Consider the following 15,460-nt stretch of genomic DNA (forward strand, 5'->3'; position numbering starts at 1 on the left):
ATTCAAATTTGGGAGGCATCGGTTTTATAGGCATTTAAAAAATTCATGGAAATGCATGCTTATTATTTTTGGGTGAGCTTTGGGAGAGGAGCAGAGATGGTTAAAGAGACTTGAGGAGGTGCAGCCAGAGAAGTAGCAGGAAGGCATGCTCGTTTGTGGGAAATTTGGGGGAAGGAAGGAGGGGTCAGTTTTGGGATGCCTCCGAGAGGCGGGGTTAGTGAAGTAGGTCTGCCAGCAGGGCCGTCACTCGTGCTCCTGACCAGGGTGGCTGCAGTGGATGGGTGGCAGGGGGCCCGAGGGGAGGGCCGCAGGGTGAACAGGGAGTGCCTCCGTGCAGCTTGCGGGTGTAGACAGCTGCTTACAGGGGCTCAGCCGTCCCTGGTGTCACTGATGGAAGGCCTGTGAGCTCCAGGGGCCTTGAGGAAGTGTCTCAGCTGCCGGGAGTCAGCCAACAGAGGGGAGCTTGCAGGTAGATGCTGGAGAGCAGGCAGCTGAACAGGTGGAGGGGGCTGCCCCGGGTCGCTGGTGACCGTCCCAGGTGTCTCATCCTGCCTGCTTTACTGAGCGAGCAGCAGGTGAGCCGGTCAGGAGGGAGCAGCAGGGTCGGGTAGACGGGCGTCTGCGGAGAAGCCGGGAAAGCTCTTTGGGAGAGAAAGGCAAGCAGAGTTGCCAGAGAACGTGAGCTGGAAGGCTGCTGGTGGCGAAGGGCTTTCTGAAGTTTGAGATCAGTTTAAAACCAGCCTGGTTGGGTATGTGTGTCTTCTCTTCCGCACGGTCACCCCTGCAGGCCCGAGAAGGCAGCCGCTTCAGTGTGTCTGGTCCACCCAGGGTTCGGGATTACTAGGCAATGACTCCCGAGGGAGAGAGAGTGGAGGGTAGCTCCATGCTGTTGACACCTCTGTGGAATTTAATGCAGACTCAAAGGAAGGTGAGACTGGGAAGGAGTTCATGGAATCGACGAGGTTGAGGCAATGCACTTGAACAAAAGAGCTGGAGGGATGGGCAGTTGTGGTGGGAAAGGAGGATGGCATGGCAGGGAACTGAGGACCAGGCCAGGAGGGCTTGCTGGGGCCTAGAACAGAAGGCTGAAAGGAGCGGATGTTGTCAGCCGAGGGGTGGTGAAGCCGCTACAGGAGATGAGAGGAGCTGGGGAAGGAGGCAGGGAGGCTGGAGGCCGCATCCGCAGTGGGTGAGGAGTGACTGGGGGAGTGACGTGTGAAAGCCGGAGGGGGGGGGGGGCGGGTGCTGCATCTGCCTGGTGTGCGTGGCAGGGGCCCATCCTGAAGTGCCCCGCTGAATTCCCTCAGGCAGCCGCTTCTCCTTTCTCTGCCACTGTAGCACCATGTCCAGGCCCCCGGCTTAGGGCCTGTCCGTGTACCGCCACCACCGCCTGCTTTTCTGTCTCGTCCTTCTTCCAGGCAATGACCTCCTTGAGGGCCTTGACCAAGTCTTACCTTTTGTGCTTTCCAGGAGTTAGCCTGGGGCACTTGTCACACCGCTGGCCCAGGGTCTGTTCACTGAGTGACTGTGTGGCTACCAGTGAGTGGGCTGTGGGATGTCCAAGGAGGAGAGAGAATCACTGCTGGCGGGGCACGGCCAGGTGTCTTTAAAGGTTCACACCATATCGTAATTATACAAATGATGATAAGGCAGAAAAATTGTCTTATTGATAGAAACAGCTGCTTTTGCCTACTGTGGATTGGTTCTGCTCGTTTCTAGTTTTCGGGGTTGGCTTGTCATTATGATGCCTGCTTTCTACATATTTTCCAGGGAAATTTTTGATGTGCTTATTGATTCACTGGTGCTGGTAATTTAAATTGTACTACTTGATGCTGTGATATGGAATATTATTTTATTGAAGCTTCCTGAGTGCTTTGTAATTTGATTTCTTGTTTCTTAATCCTCTACTTCTCATGCCCCATATAACTTTAACATTTTCATGTTTGAATTATTAAGTACCCATACTTTGAACTTTCAGTGAGGCAGTGGTATATAGTATTGTAGTATAACAAAAATAATACTAACTTTGGGGCCAGGCAGATCTGATTTTCAATTACCACCCGACAGTTATTAGCTTTAAAATCTTGGGCAGGGTTGTTGTTGTTTTTTTTTTTTTTGCGGTACGCGGGCCTCTCACTGTTGTGGCCTCTCCCGTTGCGGAGCACAGGCTCCAGACGCGCAGGCTTAGCAGCCATGGCTCATGGGCATGTGGGATCTTCCCGGACCGGGGCACGAACCCGTGTCCCCTGCATCAGCAGGCGGACTCTCAACCACTGCGCCACCAGGGAAGCCCCTGTTTTTTTTTTTAAATTTTTTTAGCCTAACCTTTCTAAGCTTCATTTCTTTATCTTCAAAGTGGGAGTAATGGGAATGCCCTGGCGGTCCAGTGGTTAGGACTCAGCACATTCACTGCCGTGGCCTGGGTTCAATCCCTCGTTGGGGAACTAAGATCCCGCAAGCTGCACGGCCAAAAAAAAAAAAAAAGTGGGAGTAATAATGCTTGCCCATCTCAGAGGTATCTCACTGTCTCTGTTGCCACACTTCTTCCCTCAACCGTTCACAAGTTTCCACATCCCTCACTTGCTTAGGCTTTTTCCCCCTATTAAGTGCCATAACTGAGGTAGGACGTCCTGTCCATGTTTCGAGACAAAGCTTAGACTGAGCCTTGTCTGACTGGTTTTGACTTGGTCATTCTAGGCCTTCTTGATCCATCCCTTCTCTAAACAACCACAGTACTTATTCATAGCCCTTATTTGGCAGGTGCGGCATTCTATCTGTGAAGTCTGCTAACTGTGCATCCTGTGTTTGTGGGTTTTTTTTTTTTTTTTTTTTTTTTTTTACTATTTATTTGTGTATTTGGCTGCACTGGATCTTAGTTGTGACATGCAAGATCTTCGTTGCGGCACACGGGACCTTTTAGTTGTGGCATGTGGGATCTAGTTCCCCGACCAGGGATGGAACCTCGGCACCCTGCATTGGGAGCGTGGAGTCTAACCCACTGGACCACCAGGGAAGTCCCTGTGTTTGTGCTGAATTCTCACATTGACAAGCTTTTTGTGAGTACGTATCTCTTGTTCTCTCCAAGTAAGTTGGAAGCGTTTTCAAGTCAAGTCATAGATTATAGTCATTTCTTTTGTATCTTTTGTAAGGAGATGTGATATATGATAAATTGATGGTTAAATAAAAGTAATCAAGATAATGGGCAGACAGAGAAGACAAATGTATTTACCCCATCCATGTAGTCATTCTACAGATACCCACTACATACATGACTACATATATGTTAGATTGAAGCACATGGCTGCAATATTTTGTGGCTCCTTTTAACTGGTAGAATCCATTTGCTCACATTTTTGTTCTGGGCTGACCTTGTGACTTGCTTTGACCCATAGAATGTTGCAGAAGTGATTTGCACGTTCTGTGTCCTGGGCCTTGAGAGGCCTGGCCACTTCCCTTCGCCATCTTGGAATGTTCCAACCACGTATAGTGAACTGCAGACTATATTACTGAGTGGTTAGAGGTCACGTGTGGCAAGAGGTCCAGCCAACAGCCAGCATCAGTGCCTCAGACATGTGGGTGATGCCACTGTAGACTCTTCAGCTGTAGTCAGGCTGGCAGATGACAGCAGCTGCCTGAGTGATCCCAGGCAAGATTAGCAGAAGGACCTGCCAGCTGAGCCCAGCCAGTCTATACACTTAGGAGAAATATTAACTCATTGCTGTTTTCGGTCACGAGTGAAAATGGTCCTACCTTGAACTTCTCTTATGGAGAAGCCTGCAGTAGACGCAGAAGATCAGAGCTCACAGCTGGTTCTGTTCTCTGCCCCTGTCCTCGGCACTCATCTATGGTTGTGGCCCAAGTGCCACAGAGTAGGGACCGTAAGTAAGCGATCGAGAGAGGATCTATTTTTTATTATTTATTTATTTTAATGTAAAGTACTTTTTATTTTATTTTATTTTTGGCCACGCCACGTGGCATGTGGCATCTTATTTCCCCGACCAGGGATCCAACCCGGGCCCCCTGCCTGGGAAGTGCAGAGTCTTAACCACTGGACCTCCAGGGAAGTCCTGGAGCTATTTTTTAAAAATGCCCTGTGCAGGGCTTCCCTGGTGGCGCCGTGGTTGAGAGTCCGCCTGCCGATGCAGGGGACACGGGTTCGTGCCCCGGTCTGGGAAGATACCACGTGCCATGGAGCGGCTGGGCCCGTGAGCCATGGCCACTGAGCCTGCGCATCCGGAACCTGGGCTCTGCAATGGGAGAGGCCACAGCAGTGAGAGGCCCGCGTACCGCAAAACAAACAAAAATGCCCTGTGCAAGCCCTTCCCACCCTTAATCTTACTTAATGAATGTGGAGCCAGTATTCTTCCCATTGCCACTCAGGAAGGGCAGAGTCAAGACTGGAGGCTGTCTCACATGTGTACATTACATCAGGCTGTCCTGCTGTGTGTTTCTTCATTCTTGCTGAACCTGGTATTTTTTAACTTTTTCCTGTTGGCCTGCAGCAGAGTTGGGCTGCTTCTTGTGATGTAATTTAAATGCTTAGGAAACTCTCCCTGGGGGGTACAGAGGGGAGAACACATATACTTATTTGCTTGGGTAGCTAAAAATATCTGTGCAAGGAGGTACAGGAAGCTAGCGACAGTCTTCACTTTTAGGTGGGGAAACGCAGTGGCTGGGGGACAGGCGTGGGAGGGAGGTCTTGTACTTTTGTGCAGGAGGGGATCATCCGTTACTTCTTTTTTTAAATTAAGGAGAAAAAGAGAGAACAGAGAGGACCAGTCTGCTTAATGCGTGAAGGCTTCTAGTATCTCATTCTGTGGGTTTCCTCCGTAAGGAGTTTGTGACCTACTTTTGAGTATGCTAAAGCTTTACTGCATAATTACCATCAAGAAGCATATACTTATTTGTTAGAAATCTTACAGAATTCCAGCTGAAGAGGACGTTTTGATATAATATGTATTTTAAAAATCACAGGAAAGAGACTTGAATGCAGGGCTCCTTCCTCCCTGGGGAGTGGAGACTTCACTCTCTTGCCTGTTGCTTCCCAGCTAAGCATGAAGTCTGACCTTCTTTCCCTGAGTCAGAACAGAACTAGGCCAGACTTGTAGTAACAAGGGTTTGAAGGTGGGGAAGGGAAGCTTATGGCCACGCAACCTTAGAAAATTACTTACCTTTGCCTCAGTTTCTTTCTCTGTAAAATAGGGATGTTAATATCTCCTTTATAGAGTGGGTTGGAGAATTAGAGATAGTCTGTACAAATCATCTACCATAGAGCCTGACACCTCATGTGGTTGCTCAAAAACGGCATCATCATCATCATTGCTGGTTAGTGTCTGTTGATTTTAGGCCCCTTGAAGGAATAAAGGATATGAGATTCTTTTCATTGAGAATGAAAGATAGATGTTTAGGGGAAGAAGGAGTGTATCAGATATCTACTGTTGTGTAACAAAGCACCACAAATCTCGTGGCTTAAAACAACAATGAACTATTTCTTACCCTTTTGTGGTTTAACCTGGTGGTTTTTGTCTCCTTAGATGTATTTGTGTAGCCGCAGTCAGAGGATGACAGGAGAGGCTGAATGGTCCCTCCGTGGACTCACTCACGTGTCTGGCAGGTGCTGCCGGCTGTTTTTGAAGCATGTTGGTTCTCCTCTAATGGCCTCTCGTGTTCAGGAGTCTAGACCAGCTTTCTGACAGCACAGCAGTCACGCAAGCTCCACGTGACCTCTGCTCGCTCCTGCAGTCTCTGATTTCCCACTGGCCAAAGCAAGGCTCAGACCAATCCCAGGGTCACTGTGCGGGAATGAGACCCCACCTCGGTGGAAGAGGGAGTAGCAAAGCATCTGTGGCCCTTTTTAATCTGTCACAAGCTTGACCTTATTAGAGCTCCTTCTTGGGCTAAAATTGGGCCCAGAAAGAAAAGGTTCTGTTGGTTTCTCCACTTTTCCTGTATCACTGAACCCTTCATTAGTCCGACATAGGAGCTCATTAGGGAACTGGGGATATTTTGTTTGGACTAAAAGTTGGAGTGAAGGGTAATAGCTCCTTTTCTGTATTTGAAGTTCTTTCATGGGAAGGAGGGACAAGTTTCAGGGTGTGGAAATGACTGGAAAGCGTGTATTTCCTCCATTTAAGGAGGGATTGCCACGTGAGACAGCGAGTCTTCTTGATTGGAAGTAAAGCAGAAGATGGGTAATTAAGTGCCAGGGACTTTGCAGGAGGGTTTTCCTCATTGAATGACTTGGCTTGTTTCTCATTCTAGAACTCAGAGAGAGCATTGTGCTTTTTTGCTGTGGGGAGGAATGGGGTGGGGGTGATGACAGGAAGGGAGAGATTCCCTGTGCTCAGACTGGAAGAGTCACCCTGCACCGAATTTTAACCTTACTTGATTTATAAGGTCAGCTCTACCTGCTGAACCCCTGAGAGTCGGCGTCTGCTGTTGGCGTGAAGAACGTTTCTATTTGGTACAGGGTCGGGGGGATGCTGCCTCTTGAAGACAGGTTTTCTGTGCGTCTTCTTGGGTTAGAATGGAAGGAATTGAGAGAAGAAATTGTAACATATAAATGTGTACAGTTGTTCCAGCAGCTGTAGATTAGATGGTCGGCCTGTTTAATTTGTCTAATGAAAATTATTTTGGTACTTTCCCCATATCATGTGTTTTGCGCTACCCCAAGCGCGATTTTGAGGTCTCCTGATTTTGTAACAAAACACCCAGCCCAGTTGGTGCTATTGTCAGTGGAGAACACTGTGTCAATAGAATGTGATCAGAATGTGAGCCTATTTCCTTTTCTCCCTCCATCACTCTTTGGAGGAAGAGGCAGGGACCACTACCTGCTCACCCTGTTGTGAAGCTGCTGAGCAAGAAGTTTGGTGCAGGTGCTGCCTTCGGCTTTGGTTAGTGTTACCGGGCTGGCCAGTTTGGTCAGTGGTGTTTCTGTGGAGCCTGCCTCACTTCCAGCACTTGGATTTTTAGAAAACTGAGAGTGAAACAGTAAGCTACAGTACCTACAGGATTCAGACACAGAGTGGTGTTAGGTTTTTGGTGGGAAGCAAAATTTAAGCTACAAATAAATCTTCCAGCTGAAGCAGATGATTGCTCTCCTGACTGGTGCATTTACAAACTGGAAAATTGTGAAAAACCTCAACCCACCAACTGTCAAGCTCATTGGCTCTTTGCTTTGGGCTTCAGTGTTCTTCCTGATAAAAATAATAATTATGTTATTCGGATATGGTTGCCAAGCGTTCATGCTTCTCGCTCCACTTGTGCTTATAAACGATGCTGCAGCGTGAGCTGCTTTGTCTGTGATTGAACGTTTCCGAGCATTGGAGAGTTTTGTTACCTGTGCTGATTTGTCGTTCTCTTCTCTAACTTTTCAGAATGGACTGCTGAATTATGAAGTATTCCAGACCCAGGAGGAGAACATCACTCTGCCACTCACTCCCTTCTCCCCTACTAGTTATTTAAATTGGACTTTTAATATCCTACCAGCTGCTCTTCAGACACACATGGTGCATTGTTGCCATTCCCCAGATTGCATCTCTGAAACACAGGCTCTTAGTAACCTTCAGCAAACAAAGAGGCCGCCTCCCGGGGACGCTTGCTGGGAGGGTGTCACCCTGACTGCCCTCTAGCTTCGGCTGGCTCTGGATTGGAATTCCACCATGGAGCCTCGCATGGAGGCCTGCCTGGCACAGGTGCTGCAGAAGGATGTGGGGAAGCGACTGCAGGTTGGCCAAGAACTGATAGACTATTTCTCAGACAAACAGAAGTCTGCCGACCTTGAGCATGACCAGACCACATTAGACAAGCTCGTGGACGGACTCGCTACCTTTTGGGTGAACTCCAGCAATTACAAGGTAAGCCATGCGCTGGAAGACGCTCTTCTAGGTGGCCGGGCAGCCGTGGGGGATCAGAATGGGTCCTAGGAGAACACTTTGTGAGCCGTCAGTATGATCCCTTGCTTTCCAGTAAGAGGAAGTAGAGTTTTCTTTGATTTTTGTTGGAGCTCAGAAAACCCCTTGTCCTTTAGCGCACTGAGAGAAGGCCAAGTGACCGGATAAAGAGAGGCTTTTATGTGGGAGAGGTTGCAAGCATTTGCAGCCTTGAAGTTAAAGTGACTATCGTGTCTAGCAGTGACTGGCCCTTCATGAAGAGCAAGTGGCTTCACCGATTTTCTCTGGGGGTGGAATTGGCAGTAGGATGTGGGCATTTTACCTGCATTTTAGCTGTTTTGAAGTTGGCCCAGGTACTCAGCCAAGGGCCCTCCGGTGACTTGTGTGTAAAGGCCTGGAGGATATCCTTTAGGTTCCAAAGATCAAGGCTCTTCAGGTGCCCTTGGCGGGTGGGAAGGGCCAGGTGGGGTCCCATGAATGGAAACTGGGCTGGGCTCAAAGTGCTGAAGAGGTGTCGTTTCCCCCCCTCGCCCTCCCCACCTTTAGTTTGTTAAGAAGGTGGTCTCTTTGGATCCGGTTGAGGGGGAAGACAGCGTGGGACATGTGCTAATAGGTGCTATAGACATTATAGACAGTCGGGCTTCCAGAAACAGAACCTTTTGTGATTTTTTCATTGAACCAGTCTTCTGACATGGATTCGGACTTGGAAAGGGTGCTTACAGGATTTCTTTGTTTGCTCTGGTATAGACTGTTTTCCAATTACATTAAACCTTGATCTTATCTAAGAGTCAGCAGGCTTTAGACTGGTTACCTCGGGCCCTAATAGTTCACTTAAAACTTGACATAAAATTTACCCTAATAGTCTTTGAAAGCCGAGCTTCAATTTCCTGTTTCATTCATCTGTTTTATTCATTTAGCTGAAATTAACAAGTGGTGGCTGCTGGGTGGTGGGAGCGTTACAAAGGGGAGGGTGATAGAGACTCTCTAGTCCCTTACATTTTTGAGGTCTGGGAAGTCTCCTTGTCTGTGTTTGAATCACGGCTCCACGAACCTTTCTGTGTGCAAATCAGGATGCTTCTGGCTCAGAGTAACTGAACGCTGACTTAGTTGACTTAAAGTTATCTATCATAAGGAGATTGAGTAATTTCCGTTAAGTCTGCATAGTTAATGCAATGGCCAGGGAAGAAGAATGTCTGCTTGTGTCTTTTACTTGGTACTTGGGAGGAAACCTTCTCTGAAGCTCCCCAGCAGACTTTTTTACATCACATTGGCCAGAATGGCTTTGCGCGCCCACCATAGTATCGCTGGAAATGGACAGGTGTCCACGGTGGCCTTCAGCCATCACGCTCAACCTCCGGGTCCTACAAAGGGGTTCAGCCTCCCCTGAGCGAAGCGTGTGGCCGTGTGGAAGAGGCGGGGTACTCGGATGGTATCGGACTCCTGATAGGAAGGAGGAGGTGAGGGATAGGAGTATCAGTCAGTATTAAGACTTGGTTCCTGTCTTCAAGGAGCTTGTAGTCTGGGGGGCGGGGGGGCGGAGTGGGCATGAATAAATAAGGGAGTGGTTCCAGTCAGTGTTCAGTGTGCAGTAATAGAGATGCACAGAATTTGGTGGGAAGACAGAAGAAGAAAGTAGTAACGTTGTCTGGAGGAGCCCAGAGGTTTGAAGACTGGGTCTTTTTTTCGTAATAGGAATTGCAGAGTCACAAAGGAGTGAAAGATTAAGACTTGACCCTTTGTGAAGTACTTTCTAAGACAGACAGCTCGGTGGGAAGGAAAGCAGGAAGAAGGGGTTTGCTGCTGACTCGCGTGCCGTCATGCACAAATCACTTTACCTGTCTGTGCAGGGCAGGTGTTTGACTACATCTTCTCTCAGGGCCCTCAAGCTCTGATATCTTGTGTGACTTCATCCTGATGGCTTTGGAGTCAAGGCCATGTCTTGTGGTTCTGATCTGACCCAGTGCTGAGCACCCCCCCGGTCTCTAAGGTCTCTAAGTATGGTGACTATGGGCCTTGTTCACACCTGGAGCCTAGAGCCTGGAACATAGCAGGTGCTCAACGAATCCTGGTTACCTGTGTGAACTCAGGAACTTAGGCATACTCTTGGCAAGTGTTCCTGGTTGCTTTACTGAAATCTGGAAACGTATCTTTTAGGGACCCATACCTGTGTTTTTCCTTTATCGTAGAGCAAGATTTCTCTTTCAGAGCCTGAAGTACACTTTAAGTTTTATTCGAAGGGATTCACTTTGTATTAAATAATTCTCTGAAGCTTGGCTTCTTGAAATTTTTTATTTTTAAATTCAGGACTAAAAAGATAAGAGAGGAAAAGGGAAGTACTTTTGGCTTTCCAAAACAGTAGTGCTTGGGTATTGTTATTCCTTTTCCTAGCAGGGAATGTAGATGAATGCAAGCACAAGGTCTTATTTAAAAAAAATAGTTGGCTGAAGCTTGAATCACTTTACCTTTGAGTATTTCTTAACATGGTAGACAAATTTGTACCTGGTTTTGATTAAAGTTTAATAGCTATCATTTCTTGCTTATTTACTGTATGCATTCAGTATCTCATTTAATCTTCATAACACCCCTGCAAGGTAGATAGTGGTATCCTAATCTTATACATGAGGTCACTGAAATTACTGAGAATTGCGAGGTAATTTCTACTTGTGATTATGGAACTGGGATTTAAATGTAGGTCTCTCTGGGGACCTCCCTGGTGATCCAGTGGTTAAGACTCCATGCTTGCACTGCGGGGGGCATGGGTTTGATCCCTGGTTGGGGAACTGAGATCCCACACACCACGCAGCGTGGCCAAGTAAATAAATAAATAAGTAATAAAAAAATGTAGGTCAGGCTTCCCTGGTGGCGCAGTGGTTGAGAGTCCGCCTGCCGATGCAGGGGACATGGGTTCGTGCCCCGGTCCGGGAGGATCCCACGTGCGGCGGAGCGGCTAGGCCTGTGAGCCATGGCTGCTGAGCCTGTGCGTCCGGGGCCTGTGCTCCATAACGGAAGAGGCCACAACAGTGAGAGGCCTGCGTACCGCAAAAAAAAAAAAAAAAAAAATGTAGGTCTGTCTGATTTCCTAGCCAGTGTTCCTTTCAGAAGAATAGAGGTCAGCAAACTTGAAGAATAGAGGTAAATATCAGGTTTGGTGGGCCCTGTGGTCTTCTTGTAAATATTTAACTAGTTTGGGCCATTATGATGCAAAAGCAGCCCCAGAGAATGTGTTCGTGAATGGGTGTGGCTGTGTTCCAGCAAGACTTAAAGTACGTACGGGAACAGGTAGAAGGTCAGTTGGTCCCCTGGACCGTAGTTTGCCAACCCCAGCACTAAGCTAGAACATTGAGCACCTACTATGTGTAAATGCTTCTCCTTTACTGGTGGGAACCATTCGTGATTCAACTGGGGGAAGAGCGAGCCTTATAATTTGCACATAAGTTGGGAATAACGGAGCATTCATTTAGGTTAAATAGAACGCAGTTTGCTTTCGGAGCATTTTAGCTCTCTTGTGCAGACTCATTTTAGGGTCAGTATGCGTTCTGCTAGCCTATTGCTGGTTATCTGCTGTGAGCTGGCTGTGATCACGGGTGCCTCTCTACACGGGGTGCTGAATTGAATCTCAGAGACAGAGTGTTGGGTGAAGTAGAAAAGAGTAACTTTATTGCTTTGCCAGGCAGAGGGGGTTACAGCAGGCTCCTTGCCCTCGAAAACTAAGTGTCCCTTGAGGAGGAACCAGGACCCTGCCCCAAGGCTGCACTGTTGTTTCCTGGCTGCTCCTCCCATGTCTCTCCATCCCCTCCCTTCCTGGATTAGCAACCGGTGGAATCTGCCCCTCGGAACTCAGGGAAGGTCATGGAGGCTGAACGGAAGGGCTCCCCGTACCCAGGAGCCCCTACAGGTCCTGCTCAGTTTCAGCTTTGGACTTTCTTGGGTCACCTGGGGGAGTGAGTAATTGGTTCTTTAAGTAATGTCCTCATACAGGCGGCACACCCTGGGGCTACACTGTGGGGCACCTTTCACCACCCCACACCACCCCGTTGCTGGAAGAGCTTCGTAAGTCGATGTCACCATGACCGTGGGAGACACGGAGGAGATGGGAGACTTCTTCTTGATATGGGGCTTCTTTTCTAGATTAGTCTGACATTAAAAATTAAAAAAACAACGAAAAATTTGAATATGGCTGCCCTCATTTATGTGGTCTCCTCTTCCTGTTTTTCCTGAATAAAACTCAAAGAAAGAGGAAGATGGTGGACTAGATTCCTGATGTACCACCAGCCACTTTTCTTGTCTCCCCCTGCCCCTTTAGGTGAGAAGGGATGAAGGTAAGAGTGAGCTCACCTGGGGAGGCCACCTGGGCCATGGCAGTTGGAGGGAATTGAGGGAGCCTTTCCCAGCTTTCCCAGGTCATCTGAGCAACTTGTACTGAGCCAAACAGCTCCGTGCGTGCAGCCTGGCAGGTTCTCACAGGGCAGGAACGTGCGTGTCTAGTGGGCTGATCGGAACAGAGCATCCCAGTGGGGACCAGGTGCTTTTGTGAATATAGTCCCACAGTCCCTTCTCTGCAGTTACAAATTCCCCAAATCTCTGAAGGCCTAGTGTTCTTCATTTTTCATTTGATGTGAAGTGAACCGATGTGAGACTACTTATGGTCCTTACTTACCTGCTTAGGGCATGTTGTGCTGTAGAAATATTCACGTTTGATGGTGGGTGCTGGCCCAGGTTCTGTTCAAGGGGATACCTATCTATCCATCTATCCATCTGTCCATCTATCCACCTATCCATCTGTCCCTGCCTGTCTGTCTATCTGTCTAAAACTGTGTGCAGCATTTTATCTTTCTAAAACGTGAAAATTCTGTGTTCCAGAACACATTTGGCCTCCAGAGTTTTAGATAAGTGACTGTGGACTCGTATTTAATACTGTAGAATAATAACGACCCACGGTTATGGGACGTTTCCTATGTACCAGAAGTTGTGCTAAAGATGTGTTCATTTTAACGTATCATTACCATGTGAAGTAGATCTTGTTATCCTCATTTTACAGATGAAGACATTGACGTGCACATAAATCAGGTAACTTGTTTAAGGTGACAGAGCTGGTAATTAAGGTTTCTGGGACTTGAACCCAGGTGTCCATGCAATGGCTGAAGTACATTAAGCACTTATCCTGTGCGGGTACTGCCCTGGGGGTGGGTATACCGTGGGAAAAGACAGGCCCGGTCCCTTCCCTCACAGTGTCCGGCCAGCGCTGGGCAGTCTCGCTCTGCCTAAATCTAATATATGTGGACTCCAGCCCTGTGCACTGTTGTCTCAAGGCCCAGGCCGTGCTGACTTGTATTTGAAATTTGTAGGTTCCCTCTTAACTGAGGGCTTCCTTCCTCCCCACCCTAATGGTCTTCATGGTGTAAAGGGGGGACAGGTAAGGCAGATGAGAGGACAGGGCACAGTGTAGGGTAGGGAATAATCAACTGTTAAATTGCATCGTAGGAGCGTCTGTAAATGCCGTAGTGCCCAGAAGCAGACTGCAGAAGGTTTAGTCTCTCCTTAGCTGCTTTTCGGGGCGCAGTGTGACCCCTGCCCCAGATCAAGTGCCCTTTATGGCTGGAGGCGCAGGTGCTGACAGATACCTGGAGGCCCCTCTGTTTCCCCTTGCCTATCTCTAGAACCTTGGCTCCCATTGAGGCTTTTATTTTCCCCCTTTGCCCTTGAGAGGAGAGCCACAAGATGATTGGATTCAGATTAAGTGACTTCCGTTTCTGTTCTTGGCTTTGTGCTGACCTAGCGGTGAGGCCTTCCAGAGGCTGTTCATTCTTCCCAGGTTTCCCCTGCAGCATTGTCCTGTGGGTTGCAAGAGGTGAATTTTTCTGGGTGTAGTTTAAAAAGACAGGTGCCTCTCGCAAGTAGGAAAGCTACAGTAAGCAGTGCTAAGCAAAGGCAAAAAAAATCCAGGAGAAATTATTGCAAGAAAATTTATGCAGCTTGTCAAATAAAAATGGTGTCCTTAATGTATGTGATTAATGGCATTTCTTCCTGAATATGTGTTTATGTATATGCAAGGGCAGCAAAGTGTATTTGGGAATAATTCATGTTGGAGCATGAACAGTCTGGATTCCCATCCTGGCTCTGCCACTTAGACTTTTGAGCAGGTCACTCTACTCATCTGTGCAGGGGGTCTGATGATACCTGGTACATAGCATTGTTATAAGGGTCCAGTGAGCCAGTGTACGAAGGTGCCAGGACTGCTTGGTAGCAGCACGTGGTCAGTAAAAGAAGCAGATGAAGATATGTAGTTATTGGGCCCAATGATAACAAGATCCATAGAAAGTGAACTTTTAGGTGGGACTGAGTTAGTGTGCCTGCCTGTAGTCCTTGTCAGCCTGTGCCCTGGAGCAGAGGCCTGGATCTTTTGTAATACAATAAGAATCCTTGAACCCTGCACTGTTGATAACAGAGGCTCTGAGCAGAGCAGCCGCTGGCCGGAAATTCTGAGGGTGAGTTTAAAACCTACTGGCAAAGGCAGTCCACTGATCGAGGACCCCTGTTTTCGGAGGGTTTCACTTGTTCTTTTTAATACTTTGCCTGGTTTCAGAAAGCTAAAATTGAAATAAGGATACATATGATAAAAGAAGTCATAAATTGGATGTCGAAGCAAAAAGGAAAAGAAGCAGCTGGGGTGAGAGCATGGAGCTGACAATGAGGCTGATGTGTACGCATGGCTCACATTTATGAGGCACTCGCGTGCGGGATCCCTGAAGCGCTTGGCGGTCATTGCCTCCTGTAATTGTGAGGCAGGTACCCCGTGACAAGCCCTGGGATTGGTCCCGTTCTACAGCTGGGAGAAGAGCAGTGAAGCAACTTGCCCAGGGTTATATAACTAGAAAGTTATTTTAATCTGGATAGTCTGACCTTCGAGCCCACACCCGCATCCATGCAGTACGGCTTCCTTTATAACGTTGCGACAATATTTATAGCATATTTATCAGAGCAAAAGAGTGTAAGGACATACCTCACAGCTACCAGTGATGACTTTAGGAGGCCAGGTCCTGAGTGAGAGATAAGTAACTCATTTTGTACTTTAATAAAAAACCAACATTATTTAAGATCAGTGTATTTAAAACAGTTCTTTGGCTGGTCCTAATAGAATCATGACAGTATATACTTTTTAAAGTTTTTATTTTGGAAAATACTCAGACCTACAGGGAAGTTTCACAAAACAGTGCAAAGAAGCATTATTTACTATAGCCAAGATATGGAAGCAGCCTAAGTGTCCATCAGTCAATGAATGGACAAAGAAGATGTGGTGTGTCTACACACACACACACACACACACACACGCAAACACGCACGCACGCACACATGGAATATTATACGCACGCACACAATGGAATATTATTCCGCCATGAAAAAGAATGAAATAATGCCATTTGTGACATGGTTGGACCTTGAGGACATTATGCTAAGTGAACTAAGTCAGACAGGAAAAGACACACCCTGTATGATCTTATATGTGGAATCTAAACAAAACAACACAAACGAAGCTCACAGGTGGTTGGTTGCCACAGGGAAGGGTCCTC

At 47.6% G+C, this 15,460-nt stretch overlaps 1 protein-coding gene across 6 annotated transcripts in view; it reads left to right on the forward strand.

The window, feature by feature from the left end:
- The window catches only part of CLASP1 (cytoplasmic linker associated protein 1), a 269,984-nt gene that overhangs the window by 27,298 nt on the left and 227,226 nt on the right, over positions 1-15,460 (forward strand). For all 6 annotated transcript variants that reach the window (XM_049712736.1, XM_049712737.1, XM_049712729.1 and 3 more), the window contains one exon: positions 7,377-7,856. In XM_049712736.1, the coding sequence (XP_049568693.1) occupies positions 7,662-7,856 (195 nt within the window). In that variant the 5' untranslated portion in view covers positions 7,377-7,661. The remainder of the gene's footprint in view (positions 1-7,376; positions 7,857-15,460) is intronic.

The sequence above is a fragment of the Orcinus orca genome, chromosome 7 (assembly GCF_937001465.1).
Source record: "Orcinus orca chromosome 7, mOrcOrc1.1, whole genome shotgun sequence".
Classification (NCBI taxonomy): Eukaryota; Metazoa; Chordata; class Mammalia; order Artiodactyla; family Delphinidae; genus Orcinus; species Orcinus orca.